We start from the raw sequence: 25,985 nt of genomic DNA, 5'->3' as shown, positions 1-25,985 counted from the left end.
GGGCCCAAAGGATTTTTCCATTTACAAAAGCTAGAAATAAACAAGAAAGAAAAAGCACCGAAATAAGACTCCATAAATCGGTCCATAGTTTTCAAAATTATACATTAGACCTAATTATTTGAGGTGTCTGTGCCTTTTTATAGCCCCCTCTACTCCAGAGCTAACGACACTTTATAAGTTTATGTAGAATTCAATGGATAGACTGGATTTTAAAGATGTTGTCCAGCCTTTTGGTGTATATTACCTTTTCATTTTATCCTACGAGACGCTTAAATAGAGCTGTCAATACGGGCTGGCTCAGCCGTAGCACAACCCACACGAGCCAAGCCTATATTGACGGTTCTAGACTTAAATCAATATGAAACGACTTTACTTTAATAATCATATATGCATATTTTTATAATTTCTCAAAATTTGAATGATTTGCATCAGTTTTATCTTGTGAAATGATAAACCTAATGAGTAGTAACTAGTTTCCATTTTTTTTTTTGAAATAATCGAATAGAATCACTAAATTATTTATATTTAACGTAATTTTAATTTCACAAAGATTTTTTATTTTCAAAAATATTTCAAGTAACTTTAACAACGAGAAATTAAGAGTTAATAATGATGTGACGTATCACATATGCATAACAATACATAAAATGTAGAACTGTGAAATGATAAACCTAATGAGTAGTAACTAGTTTTCATTTTTTGAAATAATCCAATAAAATCACTAAATTATTTATTTTCCTATTATGTTTTCTTGAAATTAGAGGTTTAATAAGATTTTCATAGGGCATATCTTTGTTCTAAATTTATTTATTAGTTATTACACCCGTACTTTTTAAAAAAAATATCAAAATATAACATCAATACAAAATTGAGAACAACAAAATGTAGATAGCCCTCAAAATCTGACCAAGCGGTTGGCGGGAACTGGCGGCTATTAATTATAGTAACAATTATTATCTGCCATATTTTTGTATGCTCTTTAATTTGCACTTTTTGGTAACCTATATATTTCTTTTTTTTTTTTTGAAAATATATTTCATTTCGCCATCCAAGTATCCAACTTCCCATTTCTGAATTTCTTCTCAACTGACACCGAAAGGGTAAAACCCAATTGCCTAATTTCACTCAAATTTGTATATTTATAGTTTTATACTAAGAATCTTTAGTTTTGACTCCTTTACTATCTGGGTCTATCCAAATTCGGGGTTTTTTTATCTGTCTTCTTTCTTCTCCATTGCATCGGGTGAAAACTTTAATAAGTATATTTTGAAAGAAATGTGAATCTTTGGTCAAATCTTAGTTCTAGCTGATTTTTATGTTGGTGTTTGTAGTTTTTGTTTTTCGAGCAATTAAGAATTTAAAGTTCATGTCTTTGATCAATTGAAGTGTATATGAACTTAATTCTCATTTCTTAATAATTTTGAATTATTTGATGTATCAAATTTGAATGTTTTTATCTTTCTGCACAAAGTGAAAACTTTATAATGTCTTACTTATGGTTGATTTTTATCTGGCTGTTTACTATTATTCCTACCAATCCAACATTTGAAGTTCATGTCTTGATCATTTTGAATTGCATACTTCATTCTCATTTCTTGATAATTTTGAATTGCGTTGGTGTATTCTTCCCTCTGTTGAATCTTTTCATACTCTGGGCTCTAATGTGTAATTCTTTTATATTCAGCTTCTAGTGGGTGATTTTAAAATAAGGAGATTTGAAAGGGTGCTTTTTTGTAAAGCTCAATTCTTTAGTCTAAGCCTTTACTGAATCTGCACATTATTTCTACCATCACTTGTTAGTTTTTAAGTATTAGCTAATCGAGGAGCTGAAATTTATCACAAGCGCCTTTTATCATCCCTTCATTTTCCCATTTGAATTGTTGTAGAGTGTTGATGTGGATCTCTAGCTTATACTTATCTTGGAAATTTTCTGCTACTCATCTTCTTTTCACTGATGAATGGGTTGTTCTGAAGTTGTGATCTTGGCGGGTTGTTAAATTGTAGATAAACAATCTCTGCAAGGATTGCCATGGACTCGATGAATGGCATCGATAATGTACCAGAAACAGCGACTCGTAAAATCAAGGCATTCTTTGAGTCAGCTCCACCACTAAAAGATGTTGCTGAAATAGAGACAAAATTGAAGGAATTTGTCTACCGAAATTCTTCATCATCAGGCAAATTTGCTTCCATTCAGCTCTCATATCATGTATTGTTTCAACTTCCTTTTCCACAATCTGGACAATCACAACGCCTGACTTTACTTTTGACTTTGCTTTTGTTGTCATCTTCAGAGAATGGAAAAATAAACAGGGTGGTGTGTGTGACTTCCGGTGGTACAACTGTTCCTTTGGAGAAGCGATGTGTTCGTTATATTGACAACTTTAGCTCTGGTCATAGAGGAGCTGCTTCCACAGAGTATATCATGAAACACCATACTTACGCCTTTTATTACACATTTGGTTCACATACATGTTTTACATTCAAGTTAAACTGGAATTGCAGGTACTTTTTGAAGGCTGGTTATTCTGTCATCTTTCTTTACCGTAGGTTTGTATTCAAGTGCATTGCTATATATTACCATTATCTCAATCAAGATTCTTCCCTTTGAAAAATAGCATATGCTCCTGACTGGATTCTTAAAGCCATGAAACTCTGCATATGCAGGGGAACTTGCCAGCCATTTTGCAGATCACTGCCTGATGATCCATTGCTCGAGTGTTTTACTTCAACTGATCATTCAAGTATTCAAGGTCTGTTAGTTTTTCATTTATGCCTAATACTGACGGACACCATTTGTCCATTTTAACAGATATCCATACTTTCTAGATTCCTAGCAGCATAGAACTGCATGGTGAATTTCATAAAATATTCTATATTAATTATATAGGGTCATTTTAATAATATCTAATTGCTCAATACCTTTTCGTACTTTATGTTATAGAGGTGCAGCAGATCCTAATAAAATAGATGGAGAGAATCATAAGGAGGAAATGTAATTCTTGATGTGATGTAGTTTGGAGAGTTACTTTTATTCATATTAATCTTCCTTTTTCTTTACAGTGATGTTGTGTGTTTTCCTGGCTGGTTAGGGTTACTGGGAGTGGGAGAATATTTATTGCATTTCTTGGAATATTTTGAACTTGTCCGTTGTTATTGACCATCTCATACTTTTAAGTCTCACATACATTTTCTTAATGGTGCTATCTCAGTGGACCCATCACATGCTGAAGTGGTGAAGAGAGCCATTTCTGAAAATCGTTCTGTAAGGATTTTTGTTGATTATTCATTTCACTATTTCACATACCAATGGTAACAATTAACCTTAAGAATATTCAATTGCAGGCAGTTAACGGGGGCTTCCTGTTGAAATTACCGTTTACAACAATTTTTGAGTATTTGCAGGTAAGTAGATTTTTCTTTTGACAAGCAGGCATTGTTAGTAGATTGATGCATCTATTTGCTGTATGAGTGCCAGTAAAAGAATATTAAATGTATTCATATTAAGCAGATTCTTCGGCTGATTGCTGGCTCTTTAAGGAGCCGTGGGCCTAGTGCTATGTTCTATCTTGCAGCTGCAGTTTCTGACTTCTATGTACCATGGGAGAGCATGGTAATCATTTCATTTCTTCTTGCATTGTTTTGGTTGAATTTGCAGTTTGAAATGGTTGGATTCAGTTCAATCTTTGTGAATTTCTGTATTTGTTTTTTGTCTCCTCCCTCTTCTGTTTCAATACCAGAAATGGTAGATATATAACATGTCATCTAATTTCAGTTCTTGTCACATCTTCTGGCATTTGCTTTACAGACGGTGCATAAGATCCAGTCAGGATCTGGTCCCTTGGACATGCGCCTTGCTCAAGTACCGAAGATGCTTTATGTGCTCAGAAATGAGTGGGCACCTGTGGCCTTCTGTATATCTTTCAAGGTTAGCTGATCATCACTTGAGTTTCCTTGACCATAAAGTCTGCTTTACCTGTAAAAATATGCTGACTGTACAAATAACCGTGTCAAATATATCTTGAGAATAATTGTGCATATGATATGCCGCTGCTGCGGGGACTAAATAAGATCAAAATCATATTCCCTTCATCTTATTCATGAAGCTCCATTATACATTTTCAGGTGTTCCAATTTTTCATTTGAAATACATTGACAAATATTCTGTGTCTTTTACAAGTTTCAAGAGTTCAAAACTCACTAAGCAGTTCAAATTTTGACTATAATGTGTTCTTTTTCCTATCAAGTTTACATATCGAGTCTTAACAATTATACCTTTTTGTTAAACAATAAAAGAACGTATAAAGTCGAACTAACTCAACCCGCATGCATAGTCCGAAAGTTTACATAAACTATGAACAAAAGGAGTGCATAGTTTCTCCCATTCCAACCTCCGCATCAGGTCTTAGAGTTGAAATATGCGGTCTTTTTTGGTGTTGGTGCCTTGGTGGTGGTTGGGGAGGGGATGTGATATACTTACATGTATTTGATGGATGTGAAATTAGTACTCTTATCTTGCTTAGCAACTTCTTTTATGTTTAGAATAAAGCATATACCTTTGAGTTGCAAATTAGAACTTTTAACCATTTGATTAAGTCTCAGGTTAATTGATACATGATTGTCAGTAGTTTGTCGACTTGTTCCATAACATGGTACTTGTCAATGAGTCACCTTGTATGACTGTTATTAATTGGATGAGATATGTCTCTTTCACCAATTAGTCTGGACAAGTTTTATAATCAAACCCAGCAGTCAGATGTCAAATCATTGTTTTATAGGAATTTACTTAGTCAAGTATATCCTTGACCTTTACTAGATCAAAGCACTGATTTTCTTCCCCACAGCTATATGTATATATATGTATTTGACCTGTATATCTATATACCTCTAGTTATCACATAGTTTGAATACTCATTTAAACATCTACTTCTTGACAGCTGGAGACAGATACAGATATCCTTTTAGGAAAGGCTGATATGGCACTCAAAAAGTACAAAATGCATATGGTGGTAGCTAATGAACTTTCAACCCGCAAAGAGGAAGTTATAGTTGTCACAGAGCAGGAAAAAATCGCAGTTCGTCGGGACAAAACACAGGCCGGTGCTGATGTTGAGGACCCATTGATTAAACTTGTTGTGGATAGGCATTCAGCATACATCAAGCATTCTGATGCATGATCTCTAAGGACTGACTGGTGATATTTGTTGGATCAGTGGAATCTGATTTCTTTTCAAGAAGAATGCACTACATCTGTGCAACAATTATGTAATCAACTGTTAAAAAGAGAGGTATCTTTCCACCCTACTCGACCAACCACCACAGGTCACAGGCTCTCTTGAAAGAGGAAAAAGAAAGAGGGTACCTTTTAGTTGTTCCAACTGCGGAGTCTTTTTTTCTTGTTAAAGAATATGTTTCATGAAAGAAAAAGTAGCTGTACCCCTTAATTTATTACAGAAGAATATGTACTTTCAGCGCTGGCTATAATTCTTACAGTTCCCATTTAGAAGCCCTTTTCTCTGGGCATGATGTTTTTCTAGATGATAGCTGTTTTTTAAGTGTCTTGGTAGCTTCTAAATCATACAGCTGATCTGGTAACCAGCATTAAGTTACCTTAACTTCGAAAGTTTAGCACGAGAGTCCCGTAGTTAAAGGACTCAAATGAATATTATTACAATATTTGGAAAAAATACTACTTAAGTGGTGTGTGTGAATACACATGCTTTGCATTTTAGTACAAACACTGGGTGAACCGTCTGGATTGTTGTTGACTTCAAAAGAGCAGCAGTATTTATAGATAGAGAGATAGCATCTATGGAAGCATAAACATGGCATACGGCAACCTTGCCAAGTATAGTACAACTATGATTGGTGCTTATCTAAATAACTTACAAAGATGCTATTTGTTCGTTTCTACAGAGACAGACGGGAGATATCATATATACAGTGTTTTCTTCCTCCTCTATTGTACAATACATTGTTCGGATCAGCCTCAAGCAACTTCCCAAAACACTGCATTCTTCATCAGGTGCATGGAGGAGAACCCCCACACATTGAATTTTCTATAATTTTTCACCATCATCCTCTTCGAGCTCCAGACCTTCAGCAGCAAGAAGCCTGCTAATGACCTTTTTCTTTTCTTCCTCTGCTTTTCTCCGCATTATATCTCTTTTCCGTAAGACAAGTGTATGCCGCTTCAAAGTATTATTAAAGTTCTCCAAGGATGCCTTTTTCTCTTTAGCGATAATTCTCCTTTCTTCATCAGGATCCATCTGAAAGTCCATTTAAATAAAATTTTAGATAATCGGAAAGGGATCTGGACCATATCTATAGTCCCAAGAGTGGAATGGAGAAAATGACGTAAGATTTGAGCAACAGCAAGCTAATGAACCACTGCTTGATCATATGTATGGTATAATGCAGATTTAAGTGACCTGCTCGTGTATGGCTAATGCTAGTTCACCAAATGACGAATATCCATTACTACAGTGAGAGGAGAGGAGCTGAGAGGAATGAAAACAAATATTGATGAAGTGATCAAGCATACCATGCATAAAATTAGCCTTTTAATGTGGATTTGAACTTTATGGGTGTGGTATGCCACTGAACCCAGTGACCATTTGAGTTACTACATTCAAAGTTTAATACTAATAAATATTTAGTAGATTTCTCAACACATATAGGGTTTGAGCCAAAACTACTGGGTTCAGCTGAAACTATAACTTATAGTGTACATCCGCCCCTAATAGTGCAAGGCAAGTGGGTTAGTTGAGTATACTAGCTGATAGATCCCCCTCTTAGCTATAATCCACCTCTGTGGTAACGATAGAAAGACACTGAGCTGTGGAAAAATCAATCGGCCGAGTACATGCGGACAAATTTGATGCAAATGTTCCAGGGCAGTTAAAGCATACATTAAATGCAGATAGTGGTTCACAGCAAGAAAGTGGATCGCCAAACGTCCAAACCAGCTAAACTTCCATCCAATAAAATAACATGCTTCCTCTGCATGCTAAAAGTCGTGTTTAATGAAGATAATGCTATTTCAATCTCTTCAGACCATCAAAAAATATGTTAGTAGTATATTTCCACGTGGGATTTTCAGAACCACATTATGTTCTACCGAGAGGTTAAAGGTATTTAAAGCACATCTTAGTACGTGCATATGTTGAAGTGACATCATCAGTGCATTACCAACATAAAAATGCATAAGTTAACAAGGATAACACAGTCAAAGGCACTTATAGACGACTCTAAGTGCGCTCAGAAATGCAAAGAATGTACCAATAGCAGCTCGATACCTTTGAACGAGCGAGACGGCGGACCTTCAAATTTAATTCTAACTGCTGTTGTTCAGCCCATGCAGCAATGGCCATATCACCCCGCTGGTCAAATGCTTTTCGCTTTTTCATAAGCCACTCCACCCATGCTTCAGATGCCTGATGAATAATGGAAGTGCATCATGTCAGTTTGAGACAATGAAGATACTGCAGGCCCAGAAGCTAGAGACAAATAGAACCACATTCTGGAAACTTCCATTGGCAGCAAAAAATATAAACAAATCCAGCACCATCTGATTCCAATTACCCCGAAGGAGACGGATTGAATCATAAATAGTTCAATTACAGTCCCCCCCCCCCCCCCAAAAGATGCCAATATTACAAGAACATAACACATTTCTTTTTTTGCATTTGCTTTTTGCAAAAACAAAGATTTTTATTAACGCAAGGGTAACCCCAGAACACAAACAATATACAGAAGATCATTATACACATGTTATAATCCAAAGTCTATGTGCTCTACAGAAACACCCAAAGAACACAAAGCACAATGCTTCTCCCTCTGATAATCTTGTCCAATTTTGGCCTATCCTAATGAATTCCACTTCTGCAGCGCATTTTACTTGTCCAGTCGTATCCCTACCCAACGAAGTATGTGGTTTCATTTGCATTTACTTGAATTCATTTATAATAGCTAATGTTGCATTCCAGACACCCCAACTCTCACAAAGAGTGAACGGCAGGGGTGTCTGTCTGTCTATGCGAATGTAGATGCCATATATTTCATGACTGAAAAAATCTATTCTAAAGGAGCTGGATTTGAAAAATTAGGCAACAATTCACTGACAGGGGTCAATAATAAAAGGTCTTAATTTGGTGCAAGATCAGAAAACATCCGTAATAAGCAAAAGGAATATGTGTTTAAGAAGTTCTTAATTTCTCATTTTTATATACATTTCCCCTTCCGGGCTAAAATTTGGTAGTTTGCACCTTAAAAACAATCACTCAGATGTTTCAAGAAGGAAGCAAGATGGAATATATTAAAAGGAGTATACTATAATTATGTTCTTTCAGCTAGCAAAATTCGCTTTCACGCATCAACAAGAGGCTATATGTCTAACATAACAGAGTCTTTAAATTCTAGCCCATTTCAGATTGATAACTGACACTATCTGGGTAATAACCAATCTTCTCTTTGTTTATTGATGAAAAGATAATAAATTAACAACTATCAAAATATTATTATAAATTTTCACCTTCATGGGGTTCACTCGATTGTCACTATCATATTTTCTCCGTTCATCTTCATCTATAAGCAGCTCATAAGCAGCTTGAATCTTAATGAATCGAGCTTCAGCAGTTTCTCCTTCCTCAAGAGTCCCTCTGCCATTATAAACTTAAGAGGAGAAACAGAAGTTAGTTTCATATAGAAGAGAACAGCCTGTAGAAGAGCTCTAGGAAATCAATACTCCGAAGTAACAAGAAATTACCAAGATTGACCCTCAAGAGACGACAACATTGTTTTCTTTTTGTGTATTTTTTTTACACAGAACAAGGAGATCACCACACAATCTCAATTCAGAAGGAAAGTGAAATATATAACCATCATAATTTATCCCTCCATTAAGGCTTAAGAGTTAAATTCCCAAATTGCCAACCACTTGAAGTTTGTGGTCCTATAGGCTATAACATTCAACAATTTTTACTAGATTATTGTTTTTCTTAAGTTTTGAATTTCAACAGCCTAACGGAGCAAGAGGACTCAGCTTACTGAAGTTTTGTTCATTTGAGATTTCATGATAGAGATAATGGACGTTCACACAACTGGAGCATTCTGACCAAACTAGTTGAGCTAGGAATAGGAATTTGTATGATTATTAAATGTTTCCTATGAGAAACTGCCATTAGTTCTATGCCTACTAAAATCTTATCTACGATATGTCCATTTTCCACTAGTGAGAAACTGCAATGGAACACTTCAATAAATCAAATATTGATGGAAACAATCTCGTGGCATGCAGAAAAAGTATTTCCTAACACTAATTCATGAATTAGCTTCGCTGACAGGCCTGCTCAAATACGGCTTTTATGCTACAGGAATAGGTCATCAACTAGTACAAAAACACATCATATAAATCAGTTCCAAAGCTAAATAGAGATTCTATCTAAGGCCTAATACAGAAAAACAGTAAAGTGGAAAGGCATCTTACCAGTGAAGACAACTCAAATCATAACAAAAGCTGGAGAGGGGATTTCTTTTGGTGGGTGTGGGACACAGTTCCCTTTTTTTGGGGGGGGGGGGTGGAGTGGGAGTTGGTAGGAAGAGTGGAAGTGTCGTATTACATCCAAGCTCTACTAATTGAAGATGAGCATACAACTTAAATATAATGTTATAAAAAAGCTTGCTAGATAAAGTGTCCAATATCTAGATGTAGAACCAACTTGACACATTTACACACACATATACAAGCATATGTATTTAAAGAGTCTTTTTCTTCCTATACAAGCTCGTGAATACTAGGAGAGTGTTCTTTCTTTCTACTCAATGGCATGAATTGGATATCAAAGAGTAGTGTACCAAACAAATTCATTTATATACATGAATATGAGTTTAGCTACAGTCTAAACTACCATCAGGTCAAATACAAGTGAGTATAGCTACAGACTAAACTAGCATCAGGTCAAATACAAGTGAGCATAGCTAAAGTCTAAAGTAGCATCAGGTCAAATACAAGTGTGCAATATACTGATGCTGATACCAGAAAAAAGTAAAGAAAGGAAAAACGTATGTATGACTGCACTAAAATGACAACTATAAGATTAAGCACAAACCATCTGGATGGTAAAACTTCGCCAAACGTCTATATGCCACCTTTATTTGTTCGTCATCTGCATCCCTTTCGAGTTCTGTAAACAGAAACATTGCATCAACGTTTGCAAATAAGGAAAAAACATTGAAATGCACAAAGTGAGATGGAAAGGGACTGCACTGTGGCTTATAGTCTGCTAAAAGGAAGGGGCTTAAAAGGTAGCTTCAGAGTGTGTCTTATTACTAAAACCAGTATAGCATGTCGGTAGTGTAGGCACTTCATAGAAACTTGATAAGCTGGAACTAGGCTGTTCGTATAGGCATATCACACCTTTTACACATATATCTCAAGATGAAGATGTGCTTTATGAAGCCGGATTGGATAAACACCAAAAGCAGGAAAAAGATATAGGAAAGGCATGGAACGAAAAGATAAAAGTTGCACACTCATACGCGTAGAACACATGAAACTATGAAAATGCACCGTGTTAGTTAAGAACCATTTTCTACAGAAATTTACAGTTTCTTACAAAGATGTGTACTCTGCTATTCGCTTTTCCAGCTTCCTGGTTATTCTATTATGTTCACTTGAGCTAGTAGAACTAACAATTTATTTGTAACGCAGATTTGCAACTCCTAGATCTCTATACTTCACTAAAGTTCAGGTATTTAACACAACATAACTGTTTCTAATCAAGACCAATTCAAATACATAATTCATCAGAAAGCATTAATACCTTCTACCTTTTATTTCATAATCCAACATATCCTTATAGCGCTTTAATTCTTTCTCTGCTTTTTCTATAAGATATTTTCTCATCGTAGTCGCCATCAAATCGAGCTCAACTTTTATAGATTGACAATCTGAATAATATTTTTGAACTGGATTTTTTTTTTTTTGAAATGGACAATCTGAATAATATTTACATAAGCAGCTTACTTGGAAACTAATTACAAGTAAGCATCTATTCTAAACATGGATTGGTAACCTGGAATATATGGTAAAAGGCTTTCTATAACCAATTAACCTACACTTACTATGCAATTTTTTTTTAACACTATCACTTGTATATAAGTTAAATCCAAGCAAACTAAGAGTATAAGTTTTATACACAACTAATGTAAAAATACTTCACCCCTGCTAGGTCATTTAAAAGCCAACTACAGGTTTGTCTACAATAAGCATGGGCGGAGCTAGGGAGGTGGAAGGGGATTCAACCCTTCGCCAGAAAATTACACTGTTTATAAGAGGTTAAAATTATTTTATGTATATATAGTAAATGTTGAATCTCCTAGGCTTTTTCGTGTGTTGCTCCGCCACTGATAGTAAGCGTTAGATCAGTAACCTAAAGTACAAGCAAGTACAGGTAATTGTCTATAGTAAGTGTTATATCAGTAACCTAGAAAATACACAGGTATGTAACTGTCTATAATAAGTTAGCGGTCATTAACCTAGAAAGTATGGTAAGTATACGGATTAAACGACACTAATACTGTAAAAATACCTCACACCTTTAAATCCAAATAATAAAATTTGAACAAAATCCTGGAAACAGAAAACAAATACAAAAATTTATATACCGAGAGTTTCATAGGGAGACTTGGAGTCGTTCCAATTGTAAGCAGAGGTAGTCACAGTTTTCCTCTGCTGATTCAATCGATAATCCCATGTTTCAATTCTTCTCGAAGTACTGTACAATGACGATTGCAGCACCGAAGGTTTCATCCATTGAGGAGCTGAATTAGGGCTTCGGGTTGAAACCCTAACCGCTGATTTACCCAGTAAGTCTCTGCAACAACAGGTTATTGAAAAATACACAGCTTGTGGTCTACATATTGATCTCAAATTGCTCATAACTTTGGATTTTTCAGCTAAAATCCGTTTGTCTTCAAGAGTTCTTTCGAAATTTATTCCTTCAATGGAGTAGAGAAATGAATCTCTATTTACCAAAAAAGAAATGAATCTTTTGTGAATCTAATTTAATTTATTTATTTATTTATTTTTCTTCCTGTTTTTTGCCATCAGATTTGTGGACGGTTTATTTCGTTACATTGGAGGGAAAATTAGCTAATGACTGTTGTACCCTCCAGCTTTACATATATTCCTGTGTTTTCCTTTTTCTTATTTTTTGTTTGGAGTTTAATTTCTTTGTACTCATGAGTACGGGTGGCTAATGTGGGTCGGGTATCGATGGGTAAAACCGGATAACGCAAGAAATGGATAAAATATCCAACTCGGTCTATATTTAATACTGATAGAAAATAGGTTAACCGACAGATAATATGAATATTCATAATATCCATGATTTTAAAAAAAAAATGACTTTTGGGAAAACTCATAGTTTTCTCAAACTTGAGAAATTTGTTTACCCATAAAAAAAATACAATAATTAAATTTGTATACATAATTTATAGACACGTGATAAAGATGACCTGACTAGTAAACTACAAATAACAAAGATAATAAGATAAAGATACTCTAAGAAGAACAAGCATGTATTTTAGTTAAATGCCACCGGAATCGAGCTAACCAGAAAACTTCAGCAAAGCCTTTTTGTATTGAACTATGTAGTAAAAATGGCGTGGGATAACCACTATTTAAGGTGATATATATTTTTTATCCAACAATTCTAATGTTGAGCAAAAAAAAACCACTACTCTATTGAAATTAAAATAAAAATATTTTTACCCTTTCTTCCATTTCTTTTCTTCCCAAGCCCTCGCTTCCACTACTCTACTGATTTTGCTTAAGTGGTCAATCAGACATATGAACTCCGGCTATGTGAGTTTCTAAGAGCATAGCCAGTCTAAGCCAGATAAAGGTATAGTTATGTGGCCTAAGTGTGATGAATCCTTGGGGAATACCAAGTAGAATGAATTAAAAGGATCTTTGGGATTGTGGCATAGTTGATTAATGGCTGAATAATCAAATGGAGTTGAAGACTTCTGCAACAATACTAATTTGCGTTTGGGTGACTAATAAATATTATGAACATACCATTACAGTCTAATGATAAACATTAAAACTAGTGCAAAATATTTTTCCCTATGGAATTTCATTAAAACATGCATTCTCATATTTTCGCTTCCTCAAATTCAGATTGCGGAGTTAGATGTGTCAAGGACAATTGGTCCTTAACTTAGAGTTGGAAGTGTTACTAAACTGTATTTGTAAACTAATTCTGGAAAAGATAAAACAACATAAACAGAAATATAAACGAATAAAAAATTAATCCGAGTCCACTGAATTCACAGTGTTTCCTTAAGGAATTTAATCCCCTCATAGTACCCAAGGTTATGGATTATTTCCTCCCAGGATAGAACGAATTACACACTGGTGTAGTGATACTTCAAACCCCAGTGTTTCAGCGAACACAAAGTTCGGTAGCAAATTACACTTACTGTTGCTTTGTTTGATGTTAAAAGTATACAGAAGGAGGACGAGAAACTCAGAAAATCGTATGGAAAATCTGAGAGAATGGACTTGTATTTATAGCCAATGTTGGGCTGAAATCTGAAGAGGTGCAACTCTTCAAAATGGCTATTTATGCAAAACGGCCATAGTATAAATGCCATAACATAAATGACTATTTACTCAACAATAAAGAGGGAAAATTGAAGAGGGTAGTTAATTTTCTGTTACCAAAACAGAAAACGGAAAAGTGGAAACATATTTAATATTAATATTCTTGGATTTAATATTAATATTTTGTTATTAAAACAGATATTTAATAACATTTCTGTTAATATTTACTATTAACAAAAAAATTTGGTCCAAAAAACTAATCAATCAATCGTTTGACCAAATCCGAATCCGAATCCGAAGCCGAAGCCGAGCCGAGCGAGCGAGCGATGACGACGATGCGAGGCTTGCCTTCTTCTCAGCTCTTTAAGAGCTAGAAGAAGAGCAATTGCTTATATACCCATTAAAAACTTCTTCCTCTTCCAATATGGGACAATGTTCCTTCATCAAGGGGGGGGGGGGGGGGGGGGAACTTAAAATTTTACTTAAATTTTTTATTTTCCTCCATTTCCCATTCACCCTCTTTTAAGCATTTAGTATACTTAAAACCCCAACAATCCCCCATATGAATGGGGAATGGCTATATCACGGAAATATGCATGAAAGCTGTGTGATTCGCAAGCAAGGATTAATTGCATCTGGATAAGTAGGTTTCCCTTTGAACTTTCCGTAGTGAACTTATGTCGGATATACTTGGTCAATCGGTAGATTTGATATCTTTGAACTGTCGAACTTTGGTGTATACCTAGACAACCATAAGTCACACAACCAACCCTTAACCGTCTTTGGTTCTCATTGTTGTGTTCACTTCAGCCATGAACACCGCCTGGTTTCGTAAGTGCATAGAGAACTGGCCTTGCAAAATTCTCCTTGAAGCGGCTAACACTTCACACTTACATAGGTGATTCCTGAACGTATCACCCCATAGATACACTATTTGATATACCCCGTATCAAATTTATAAATTATTAAAAAGCCTTAATACTTTATCCTTTGTACTGAATATTGTCTCATCACGAGAATGGATCAAAATTTTAGTTGACAATGTTGAACCATCATTAATGACTTTGTTTGATCTCCTTGAACCTAGATCTTAGGATCTCCAGTCTTCTAGGTAGAGTTACTGCCACAATGACTTGTTCTCGGCCATAGTCCTATTCCCATTGATGATTTCTCAATTACCTCTCTAGTTAGGCCTTTTGTAAGCGGATACGACACATTATCACTTGACTTTATATAGTCAATCGTGATAATTCCTCTAGAGAGTAATTGCCTAATGGTTTTATGTCTTCGCCGTATATGACGAGATTTACTATTATGCATAACGCTCCCAACGCTTCCAATTGCCGCTTGACTATCACAATGTATGCATATTGGTACCAACGATTTGGGCCAAAATGGAATGTCTTCCAAGAAATTTCGGAGCCATTCAGCTTCTTCACCGGTTTTATCTAAAGCTATGAACTCAACCTCCATTGTAGAGCGGGCAATACAAGTTTGTTTGGACGACTTCCAAGATACCGCTCCTCCACCAATAGTGAATACATATCCACTTGTAGACTTCGAATCAGCTGAATCAGTGATCCAATTTGCATCACCGTATTCCTCAATCACCATAGGATGCAAAACAAAGCCCTGAGTATGTTCTAAATATCCCAAAACTTGTTTCATTTCCATCCAATGAGATTAACCTGAATTTCTCGTGTATCGACTCAATTTACTTATAGCATAAGCTATATCTGGTCGTGTACAATTCATGATGTACATTAAGCATGCCAACACACGAGCATAATCCAATTCTGATATGCTTTGGCTTTTGTGCTTTGCTAATGCAAGATTCACGTCAATTGGAATCTTTGCAACTTTAAACCCTAAGTGCTTGAATTTTCAAGTATTGTCTTAATATAATGAGATTGTGACAATTCCAGACCTTGAGGAGTCTTATAGATCGTAATCCCCAGAATTAAATCAGCAACTCTCACGTCTTTCATATCAAACTTGCTAGTTAGCATACGCTTAGTAGCATTTATGTTGGCAATATCATTACTCATTATCAGCATATCGTCCACATATAAGCAAACAATGACTATGTGATTTGGAACATTTTTAATATACACACATTTATCACATTCATTTATCATAAAACCATTTGACAACATTGTTTGGTCAAATTTCGCATGCCATTGTTTGGGTATTTGTTTTAGTCCGTAAAGGGACTTAACAAGTCTACAGACCTTCTTTTCTTTACCTAGAACCACAAACCCTTCAAGTTGTTCCATGTAGATTTCTTCCTCCAAATCTCCATTCAAGAAGGCCGTCTTAACGTCCATTTGATGAATTTCAAGACCATACACCGCAGCTAATGCTACTAACATCCGTATGGACGTAATCCTTGTAACTAGAGAGTATGTATCAAAGTAGTCAAGACCTTCTCGTTGTCTATACCCTCTGACTATAAGTCTTACCTTAAATTTATTAATAGTGCCATCATCTTTCATTTTTCTCTTAAAAATCCATTTAGAACCCAAAGGTTTATTTCCATGAGGAAGATCAACCAATTCCCATGTATGGTTGTTCAATATGGATTCTATTTCACTATTGACTGCCTCTTTCCAAAACAATAATTTCAAAGAAGACATGGCTTCTTTAAATGTTCGAGGCTCATTTTCCAATAAGAAAGTCACAAAATCTGGTCCAAATGAAGTAGACGTTCTTTGACGTTTACTACGTCTTGGATCCTCCTGATTAAATGTACTTTCTTTTATTTCTTCCTGAGGTCGTTTAGATCCTTCACCAATCGACTCACATTCCTTTTTATACGGATATATATTTTTAAAGAACTCAACATTATCTGATTCTATAACCGTATTATTATGAATGTCGGGATTTTCTGATTTATGAACCAGAAATCGATATGCTTTACTATTAGTTGCATATCCTATGAAAACACAATCAACTGTTTTCGGTCCTATTTTTACCCTTTTGGGTTTAGGAACTTGCACCTTTGCCAAACACCCCCACACTTTAAAATAATTCAAGTTGGGCTTCCTTCTTTTCCATTTTTCATATGGAATGGATTGTGTTTTACTATGGGGTACTCGATTTAGTATTCGGCTGGCCGTAAGAATGGCTTCCCCCCACAAGTTCTGTGGCAAACCAGAACTTATCAACAATGCGTTCATCATCTCCTTTAATGAACGATTCTTTCTTTCCGCAATCCCATTGGATTGGGGAGTGTAAGGGGCTGTTGTTTGATGAATAATTCCATATTCTAAACATATTTGTTCAAAAGGAGATTCATATTCACCACCCCTATCACTTCTTATCATTTTGATTTTCTTGTTAAGTTGCGTTTCAACTTCATTTTTGTATTGCTTGAATGCGTCTATTGCTTCATCTTTACTATTAAGTAAGTAAACATAGCAATATCGAGTACTATCGTCAATAAAAGTTATGAAATACTTCTTTCCACCGCGAGATGGTATTGACTTCATGTCGCAAATATATGTGTGAATTAAATCTAAAGGATTTGAATTCCTTTCAACTGACTTATAAGGATGTTTAGCATACTTAGATTCCACACATATTTGACACTTTGATTTATCACATTCAAATTTAGGTAATACTTCCAAGTTAATCATTTTTCGCAAGGTTTTATAATTAACATGACCAGAACGTATATGCCATAATTCATTTGACTCAAGTAAGTAAGACGAAGCTGAAATTTTATTATTATTTTCAACAATTATTACATTCAGCTTGAAAAGGCCCTCAGTAAGGTAATCTTTTCCTACAAACATTTCGTTCTTACTTATTACAACCTTATTGGAAACAAAAACACACCTAAAACCATTCTTAACAAGAAGCCCAATAGAGACTAAATTCTTCCTAATCTCGGGAACATGAAGGATATTGTTCAAAGTCACCACCTTGCCAGAAGTCATCTTTAGAAAGATCTTCCCACATCCTTCAATCTTGGTGGTTGTAGTATTTCCCATAGAAAGAGTCTCTTCGGGTCCAACAGGAGCATATGTTGCAAAAGCTTCCCTAACAGTACAAACATGGCGAGTGGCTCCAGAATCAATCCACCACTCATTAGGATTTCCCACAAGGTTGCATTCAGAAAGCATGACACATAAGTCATCAACAACTTCATGTTTTTCAGCCATGTTTGCTTGAGCCTTATTCTTGTCTTTATTCGGAGCACGACACTCCATAGATTTGTGCCCAGCTTTCCCACAGTTGTAGCAATTTCCGTTGAACCGCTTCTTGCTCGGGTTGTTTTTCAGTCCAGAAGCCTGCTTCCTCTTTCTCTTATTTTGAGAAGTATCCTCAACAATGTTTGCTCCCATTATTGTTGAGTTTCTATGGCCTCTCCTTTCAGCAACTTTGTTGTCCTCTTCGATTCTCAACCGAACAATGAGATCTTCAAGGGACATCTCCTTGCGTTTGTGTTTCAAGTAGTTTTTGAAGTCATTCAACAAAGGAGGCAACTTCTCAATAAACGCTGCTACTTGGAAAGTTTCATTGATAACAAGACCTTCAGCAAGGAGATCGTGAATAATCACTTGCAATTCCTGGACTTGGGTAATAACAGACTTGCTATCTGCCATTTTGTAGTCCAAACACTTGGCGACATCGAATTTCTTCAATCCGACATCTTCAATTTTGTATTTCTTTTCAACCACAGTCCACAATTCTTTTGACATCTCCACACCACTGTAGACATTGTACAAATCGTCCTCCAGTCCGCTAACAACATAATTCTTGCACAGAAAATCAGAATGCTTCCACGCCTCAATCATGAGAAAGTGTTCATTCTCTGGAGTTTCATTGGGCAGAATAGGAACATCTTCCTTAATGAACTTCTGCAGACTTAAAGCAGTCAAGTACAAGAACATCTTCTGCTTCCACCGCTTGAAATCTAACCCGAAAAATTTTTCGGGTTTCTTCGTCGGTGCCAATACCGGTGTTCGACTTGTTGAGGCATTGGCAGTCACCATTGGAACAACCTGATTCCCGTGATCATTAGTCATTTCTGTAAAAGAATGACACAAACAAACGTTAAAATCACGTAGATTTTAATCTCCAATGGAGTAAAAAATCACAAAGGTTTTAAACTCCAAAACAGTGAATATAACACAAATACAAAATACAAATTAAATTCCTTAACCTTGTTAGTAAACTGTATTTGTAAACTAATTCTGGAAAATATAAAACAACATAAACAAAAATATAAATGAATCAAAAATTAATCCGAGCCCACTGAATTTACAGTATTTTCTTAAGGAATTTAATCCCCTCTTAGTACCCAAGGTTATGGATTATTTCCTCCCAGGATAGAACGAATTACACACTGGTATAGTGGTACTTCAAACCCCAGTGTTTCAGCGAACACAAAGTTCGGTAGCAAATCACACTTACTGTTGCTTTGTTTGATATTAGAAGTATGCAAAAGAAGTAGGAGAAACTCAGAAAATCATACGAAAAATCTGATAGAATGGACTTGTATTTATAGCCAATGTTGGGTTGAAATCTGAAGAGGCGCATCTTTTCAGAATGGCTGTTTATGCAAACGACCATAACATTAATGTCATAACATAAATGGTTATTTACTCAATAATAAAGAGGAAAAATTGAAGAGGGTAGTTAATTTTCTGTTACCAAAATAGAAAAGGGAAAAGTGGAAACGGATTTAATATTAATATTCTTGGATTTAATATTAATATTTTGTTATTAAAACGGATATTTAATAACATTTCTGTATCAATCAATCGATCATTTGACCAAATCCAAATCCAAATTTAAAATCGAAATGCTATTTACTCAACAATAAAGAGGGAAAATAAAGAGGGAAAATTAAAGAGGGTAGTTAATTTTCTGTTACCAAAATAGAAAATAGAAAAGTGGAAACGAATTTAATATTAATATTCTTGGATTTAATATTAATATTTTATTATTAAAACGGATATTTAATAACATTTCTGTTAACATTTACTATTAATAAACAAATTTGGTTCAAAAAATTAATCAATCAATCGATCATTTGACCAAATCCAAATCCAAATCCGAAATGCTATTTACTCAACAATAAAGAGGGAAAATAAAGAGGGAAAATTGAAGAGGGTAGTTAATTTTTTGTTACCAAAACAAAAAAGGAAAAAGTGGAAACGGATTTAATATTAATATTATTGGATTTAATATTAATATTTTGTTATTAAAACGGATATTTAATAACATTTCATTAACAAACAAATTTGATCCACAAAATTAATCAATCAATCATTTGACCAAATCCGAAGTTGAAGCCGAAGCCGAGCAAGCGACGACGGCGACGACGCGAGGCTTGCCTTCTTTTCAACTCTTGAAGAGTTAGAAGAAGAGAAATTGCTTATATAACCATTAAAACCCTCTTCCTCTTCCAATATGGGACAATGTATTCATCCGGGGGAGGGGGGGGAACTTAAAATTTCATTTCCCTCCATTTCCATTCACCCTCTTTTAAGCATTTAATATACTTGAAACCCCAACAGGAAGTTCAAAAATTAAGGACACTTGGTCCTTAATTTAGAGTTACAAGCACAGAAACTAAGGACAAGCAGTTCTTAACTTAGAGTTACAAGCACATAAATTAAGGATAGGTAGTCCTGAACTTCGGGTTCCAAGTTCAAAGGTTAAGGACATATAGTCCTGAACTTAGAGTTACAAGTTCAAAAACTAAGGACAAGTAGTTAACTTAGTACAAGCTCATAAATTAAGGACATCTAGTCCTGAACTTACAGTAGCAAGCTCATAAATTAAGGACACTTGGTCCTGAACTTAGAGTTGGAAGTTCAAAAATTAAGAACACTTGGTCCTTAACTTAGAGTTACAAGTACATAAATTAAGGATAGATAGTCTTGAACTTCGAGTTTCAAGTTCAAAAGTAAAGGACATGTAGTCCTGAACTTAGACTTACAAGCTCATAAATTAAGGACAGCTAGGGCTGGACTTACAGTAACAAGCTCATAAATTAAGGACTGCTAATCCTGAACTTACAGTAACAAGCTCATAAATTAAGGACACTTGGTCCTGAACTTTATGAGCAGAAGGGTATTTTTGTCCAGGCGGGTAAAGTTTATTAAAGCAGTGACTAAAGACTAAAGACATTTTAAACAGTGGCTTAAAAGTAAATACATGTCTTATTAGTGGCTAACTGTGCACTTCCCCCAACTATGTATTGTACTAAGAGAAAGAGAGACCACTTCTATAATCCTTGTATTTCATATCCCTTTAATGAGTAAAAATGTTGTTATATATAGTAAAATTTGAGGAGACAAGATCCTCAAATCTCGCTCTCTTAAAGAATGAATAGAACCCCCTTTTGATGGTTGCATAATGCTGGGAATAAATGCTGAGATTTTCTATAACGATTGCTTCTTCAATGTTAGTTTCTTCAACTGGTGCCTTGCTTTCAAATTTACTTCTCCAATCTTTATATCCTCGAAATTCACATAATATCGGTCGCATATCTGTATTCGGTATTAGCTGAGTAGTGACTCATATCCATCATGTCTCCACTGCCACATGCCTGCTCGAGAGACATCCACCTGTAAACTCTAAATTTTACACAATATACAGAACCACAAATTTGAGTCGTTGCAAATGTAAAGTTAGATCCATTGGTTATCCATTTTTAAGTGGATAGTATGAGTATTATCCATATTTGACCCATTTTAAAAAGTTTATTATCCAACCCATTTTTAAGTACTATTTGTACATCATGCTCCTTTACAATTTTAAAATTAAAAAAAATGACCTTTTTAGATCACTTATGTGTAAAAGACACATCTCTTACGTATAAAAGTAAATCTCTCATGTGTAAAAAAAGAGGTAGGGTCATAAAACTAAAAATAAGTTTGTAAAGAGCCACAAAACCAATTGACCCATAAGTGAATGCATAACTGTTTAATAGATAATATGGATGGATAACTATTTTTTAATCTATTTTTTCACCACTACAGTTGTGAGCTACGAATTATTCGCTTATACCATAATTACGAGTAAATTTCAATAATAAGCAGGTAATATGGTAAAAGTGACAACTTATATGCTATGCTATAACTTGTTGGACAATATTGATAAGGCAAAAAGGCCTCCTGGCCATTTAAACTTGTACACAATTGTCATGCCGGTAAATGAACTTTCAAAATTTTTATATGAACACTTAAACTTGAGCATAGATGAACTAATAAACATCTCCGACCTATGACTCAATGCGCGTGCATTACAATTTCACAAACATAGCAACCCAGTCAGCCATAAACGAATAAAAACATGCCACGTGTTAGGCGGGAAAACCCACTAAGTATCAATATTTCCCATTCATTTTTACCCTAAAACACTAATTTCATTTTCACTTTTTTCAGTCGTCTCTCTCAATTCCCCCCTAACATTTTCACTCTTTTGCTCAAAATGGAGTGAACGTTGTCATAGGATTTCATTAGATCATCTGAAGGTTGTGTTTATGCCTTTTTCTTTCAAAATCGGTCCTAAAACAAGAATCTGAGACAATCGTGTACCGTCCCTTTCTCCTCCATCAAAAATATAGGAAGTCATTAAAGTTCTGATTGTTGTCTTTCATGAAATTTCTGGTTTTTAAGTGTATTTTTAGTCGTTGTTGAAGTTGGTCATGGTAGAATAATGTTTTGTATGCATGCAATGGTTCTTCGTTATTTAGGGTTTAAAATTAGGGATTTTTGGAATAATATACTAAATTCTTATTTTTTCTCTGGATTTTGTTGGTTCCATTGTTTATTTGGCATATAGGGATAAACAATTAGGGCTTTTTATCATATTGAAATTTTTTTGTCTCTTAAAGTGATAAAGTTAGGATTTTTTTCCCAACATTTGCTTGTTCTTTTTCAAACAATATTGTTTCTTTTTTTTTTTTGAATATTTTACTAATTTGGACTTATCTTATCTTATTTTCATAAGCGTAGTGAGGCAGGATGATTGTTCTTGTGAAATTATAATTTCACCATCAGCGACAACTGGTAGCTGGCCCATTAATGAGGTATAAAAATGGTATAACATGGCCTTCTATTGTAACTGTTGACACTGATGAATTGCATGTTATTCAATTCAACAAATAGGCAAATGATATGGGGTACTTGGATGTGGAGAAATTTGCATGTCGAGTCAATAAAAAAGGACCATTTCGATTTATTAAGTATGATGCTGATGCGTTAGAATTCTGCAAAGACCTTCATGATGGGGATTTATTGATGTTTATTTATGTCACACTATTAATATACCATGTGTTGATATTGAATTGGATGAATGTTAAGTAGTGGTGCGGACCCCAGTGATATCCAATATGACCAAATAACTGGCTTTAGTGAAGTAGAGTTAATGCTAGGACAAAAAACTCACCTACCAATAATATAAATAGTGGTTGTTTCACTTAGGGGAAGGGTAAAGGGAGGGCTACTGATATAGAAGTTTCTACTGAGGATGAAGGAGAGTTCTACAACTTTTATCTAGCCACAAATTAAGATTCTGATGAATTTGAGAGTAATTCTGGGATTGAGGATGGTGAATATGAGGCTGTTTCTACTGAAGAGTATACATATGACTCACTTTATGATGCTGATGATGATGTTGTTGGAGAGACAAGTGATATAAAAGCTGACCTTGTTGCTGCTAGACAGACCAAAGTAAATCAGAATAACTGGCAAGAGAGATCTAGTGATGTTAATGTAGATGAGCTACCTAGTGGCCCTATAGGCATTGACCCTGGATTTGAAGACATTTACAAGGACAAGACTGCTAAATATGCTAGCAAATTGGGAGGGGATGAACAGTACCTAGATAGTTCAGATCTAGGGAGTGAGGATAGTATTGATGATGACGTAGATGCATAGGCAGATGATGAGATGCATAACCTTCCTCCAAGAAGATACAGTAGAAAGGTCTACTTTGACCCTAACTGTAAGAAAATTATTTTCTAACAAGGAATGGTCTTTGAAAATGTTAGACAATTCAGATATGTTTTACAAGACTATGTTGTACAGAGGAGAGTTCAGTTAACGTTGAGACCAAATGAGAGGAATAGGGTCAGGGCAAGATGTTTGAACTCTAGTAGATGTAGATGGCATATTTTAGGCAGTTTACATGGGCACACACAGAACTTCCTTTTTAACACATGCTACCATGTCCATTCATGCTTCCTAGTCACAAGGAATAATCTTGCTAACACATCTTGGATAGTTAAATGTTATAAAGATACAATCATCAGTCGGCCTGACATAAAGCTCAAGAAGTTGCAAGAGGTGATAAGGATTAAGTATGGTGTGTATGTAGGAAAAATAATATGTGACAAGGCTAGATAGAAGGTAATAGATAAGTATTTAGGTGATTACAAAATGGAGTTTTCTAGGATTTATGATTATGCTGACATGATAAGAACTACCAACCCAGGCAGCACTATTGTGGCGAGAACTTCAAAAGAAATAGAACCTAGTAAAGAGATCTTTGCGGGGATATACATTTGTTTATATGCTTTGAAAACATGTTGGTTAGAAGGGTGTAGAAGAGTAATTGGATTTGATGGTGCATTTCTGAAGGGAGTGTGTAAAGGTGAGCTATTGTCATGCATTTCTAAGGATGGTAATAACCAGAGGTACCATGTTGCTTGGGCAGTGGTTGAGAAAGAGTCCAAGAATAGTTGGTCCTGATTTTTTAGGTGTCTAATGGATGACTTGAAACTGATAGAATCTGAAAGTGAAGGACTAACAATTATGTCTGATATGTAGAAGGTATGTGTATTGTCTTAATCTTAGTTTTTACTTTAATATTTAAGATTGCATTGGATGAACTCTAACAGTGTATTTTTGTTGTTCAAGGGACTTGTTCAAGCTGTATATGAATTGATGCCAAATGCTGAGCATAGAATGTGTGTAAAACATATATGGAGCAACTGGAAAAGAACCTGGGGTGGTGAGGAAAGAAGGAAAAAGTTCTGGGATTGTGCAAGAGCTTCATTTGAAGCATTTCTGAAGGTTAAACTAGATGAGTTGCCAGAATTGAGTGGCAATAAGATAATAAAAGACTTGCTTAGATATCCCAAACAGTCATGGTGCAAGGCCTTTTTAAGGACTGTAGTAAGTGTGATGTTATGGAGAACATCATGTGTGAAACCTTCAACAGTTGGATACTTACTTCTAGGCACAAGCCAATCATAACCATGTTGGAAGAGATCAGAGTAAAGGTAACAGAGAGGATGACTAATATGAGAGAATTTGCTACAAAATGGATTTCTGATATATCTCATATGGCACTGGGGTACACTGAAGAGCAATCTATAAGAGCCACCAAGCATGAATATAAATGGAATGGGGACACTGAATTTGAGATCCAAGATGGAATTTACAAACACATAGTTGATTTTGTAAAGAAGGAATGCACATGTAGAATGTGGCAACTGAAAGGCATACCCTGCTCCCATACATTTTGTGCAATTTTTTTAAAAAAGTATGACACTACTGACTATGTTGAGCATTGGTATAAGGATAAAACATACTTCAAGGCATTCAGTTGTTGCATACAACCTATGGCCAATATGGAGATGTGGACTTCAACTCAAAACCCCAAAGTTGAGCCTCCTGTAATTACTAAGATGCCTGGTAGACCTAAGAAACATAAAATAAAGGCCCAAGATGAACCTATAAAGAAATTTGGTAAGAGATCAAGAAAGATAACACCAATGACCTGTTCTTATTGCAAGACAACAGGGCATAACAAGAAAGGTTGTGCGATCTTGGTAAGAATCAAATACTTCTTATGCTTTAAGTGTTTTTTAGTCTTTTTCTAAATTTTTATATTCTGGATGTTTTAGAAAGAGCAAAGTTCAAGTGCCGGTGTTGGGAGTAGTATTGCAAATGCCCAGGCTACAACAGCTGCATCAAGATGTCATTCTAGTACTACTACTGATGCTGGATCTGTAGCATAACAATCTGCTACTATTGCAACATCAAGATCTGCAACACAAAGAAATTCTGAAACTACTGTTGATGGTGGATCAGGAACATAACAATCTAGAACTACAGAAGAAAGGTCAATGACTCCTACAAATTCTTAGAACTTTAGGTAGAAGGCCTAGGCCTAGGACTGATGGATTTGGAATATTGTTTGGTGAATCAGAGATAGTCATAGAGAGGGTAAGTATGTGAAATTCTGTCTAATTACTATAATCAGAGGATCAAAGAGAAATTATAATTCCCTGAATACCTAATCCCTGCTAACAAAGAATTGCTTAGTGGCCAATTCCATCAGCACATAGCCTTTTTGCTTCTTAGAGTATCCTATGAATGCTGAAGACTTTGCTCTTGTAGTA

General features: G+C 35.2%; 3 protein-coding genes across 6 annotated transcripts; 2 read left to right on the top strand and 1 right to left on the bottom strand.

Moving 5' to 3' along the window:
* The first annotated feature begins 948 nt into the window (after positions 1-948).
* On the top strand, positions 949-5,552 carry LOC104229704 (phosphopantothenate--cysteine ligase 2-like). 4 transcript variants are annotated; one of them, XM_070160057.1, is made up of 10 exons: positions 949-970; positions 2,005-2,177; positions 2,295-2,418; positions 2,506-2,550; positions 2,668-2,753; positions 3,213-3,265; positions 3,346-3,405; positions 3,512-3,613; positions 3,809-3,928; positions 4,938-5,552. In XM_070160057.1, exons 2-10 carry the CDS (start codon positions 2,030-2,032, stop codon positions 5,175-5,177), a joined length of 978 nt encoding a protein of 325 aa, XP_070016158.1. In that variant the 5' UTR covers positions 949-970; positions 2,005-2,029; the 3' UTR covers positions 5,178-5,552. The 4 variants fall into 4 exon arrangements, with proteins under 4 accessions (XP_070016158.1, XP_009780692.1, XP_009780693.1 ...); XM_009782390.2 differs by lacking the exon at positions 949-970 and adding an exon at positions 1,005-1,100; XM_009782391.2 differs by lacking the exon at positions 949-970 and adding an exon at positions 1,157-1,243.
* Positions 5,553-5,726: 174 nt separating this feature from the next.
* Positions 5,727-12,073, bottom strand: LOC104229702 (uncharacterized). Its single transcript, XM_009782389.2, has 5 exons — positions 11,668-12,073; positions 10,110-10,184; positions 8,534-8,673; positions 7,299-7,436; positions 5,727-6,269 (listed from the first exon to the last, which is right to left on the bottom strand). The coding sequence occupies exons 1-5, from the start codon at positions 11,939-11,941 to the stop codon at positions 6,060-6,062; spliced, it is 837 nt and encodes a 278-aa protein (XP_009780691.1). The 5' UTR covers positions 11,942-12,073; the 3' UTR covers positions 5,727-6,059.
* An 11,942-nt stretch (positions 12,074-24,015) lies between these two features.
* On the top strand, positions 24,016-25,601 carry LOC104229706 (uncharacterized). The gene is made up of 5 exons (XM_009782395.2): positions 24,016-24,294; positions 24,406-24,408; positions 24,496-24,728; positions 24,818-25,412; positions 25,488-25,601. The coding sequence occupies exons 1-5, from the start codon at positions 24,016-24,018 to the stop codon at positions 25,599-25,601; spliced, it is 1,224 nt and encodes a 407-aa protein (XP_009780697.2).
* The last annotated feature ends 384 nt before the right edge of the window (positions 25,602-25,985 follow it).

Source organism: Nicotiana sylvestris, chromosome 10 (assembly GCF_000393655.2).
Source record: "Nicotiana sylvestris chromosome 10, ASM39365v2, whole genome shotgun sequence".
NCBI lineage: Eukaryota > Viridiplantae > Streptophyta > Magnoliopsida > Solanales > Solanaceae > Nicotiana > Nicotiana sylvestris.
Note: the sequence above shows the minus strand (reverse complement) of the source record. Positions and strands in the feature narration are given on the sequence as shown.

Bases quoted from the DNA above. Each gene is read 5' to 3' on its own strand.
- LOC104229704 (XM_070160057.1), top strand. From the start codon at position 2,030: ATGGACTCGATGAATGGCATCGATAATGTACCAGAAACAGCGACTCGT. The intron at 2,754-3,212 runs GTCTGTTAGTTT...GTGCTATCTCAG, and splicing joins TGATCATTCAAGTATTCAAG to TGGACCCATCACATGCTGAA. The intron at 3,266-3,345 runs GTAAGGATTTTT...ATTCAATTGCAG, and splicing joins CCATTTCTGAAAATCGTTCT to GCAGTTAACGGGGGCTTCCT.
- LOC104229702 (XM_009782389.2), bottom strand. From the start codon at position 11,941: ATGAGCAATTTGAGATCAATATGTAGACCACAAGCTGTGTATTTTTCA. The intron at 8,674-10,109 runs GTTTGTGCTTAA...TCTCCTCTTAAG, and splicing joins GAAGTTTTACCATCCAGATG to TTTATAATGGCAGAGGGACT. The intron at 6,270-7,298 runs GTATCGAGCTGC...ATGGACTTTCAG, and splicing joins GCCGTCTCGCTCGTTCAAAG to ATGGATCCTGATGAAGAAAG.
- LOC104229706 (XM_009782395.2), top strand. From the start codon at position 24,016: ATGGAGTTTTCTAGGATTTATGATTATGCTGACATGATAAGAACTACC. The intron at 24,729-24,817 runs GTGCAAGGCCTT...ACTTACTTCTAG, and splicing joins AGATATCCCAAACAGTCATG to GCACAAGCCAATCATAACCA. The intron at 25,413-25,487 runs GTAAGAATCAAA...TGGATGTTTTAG, and splicing joins AGAAAGGTTGTGCGATCTTG to AAAGAGCAAAGTTCAAGTGC.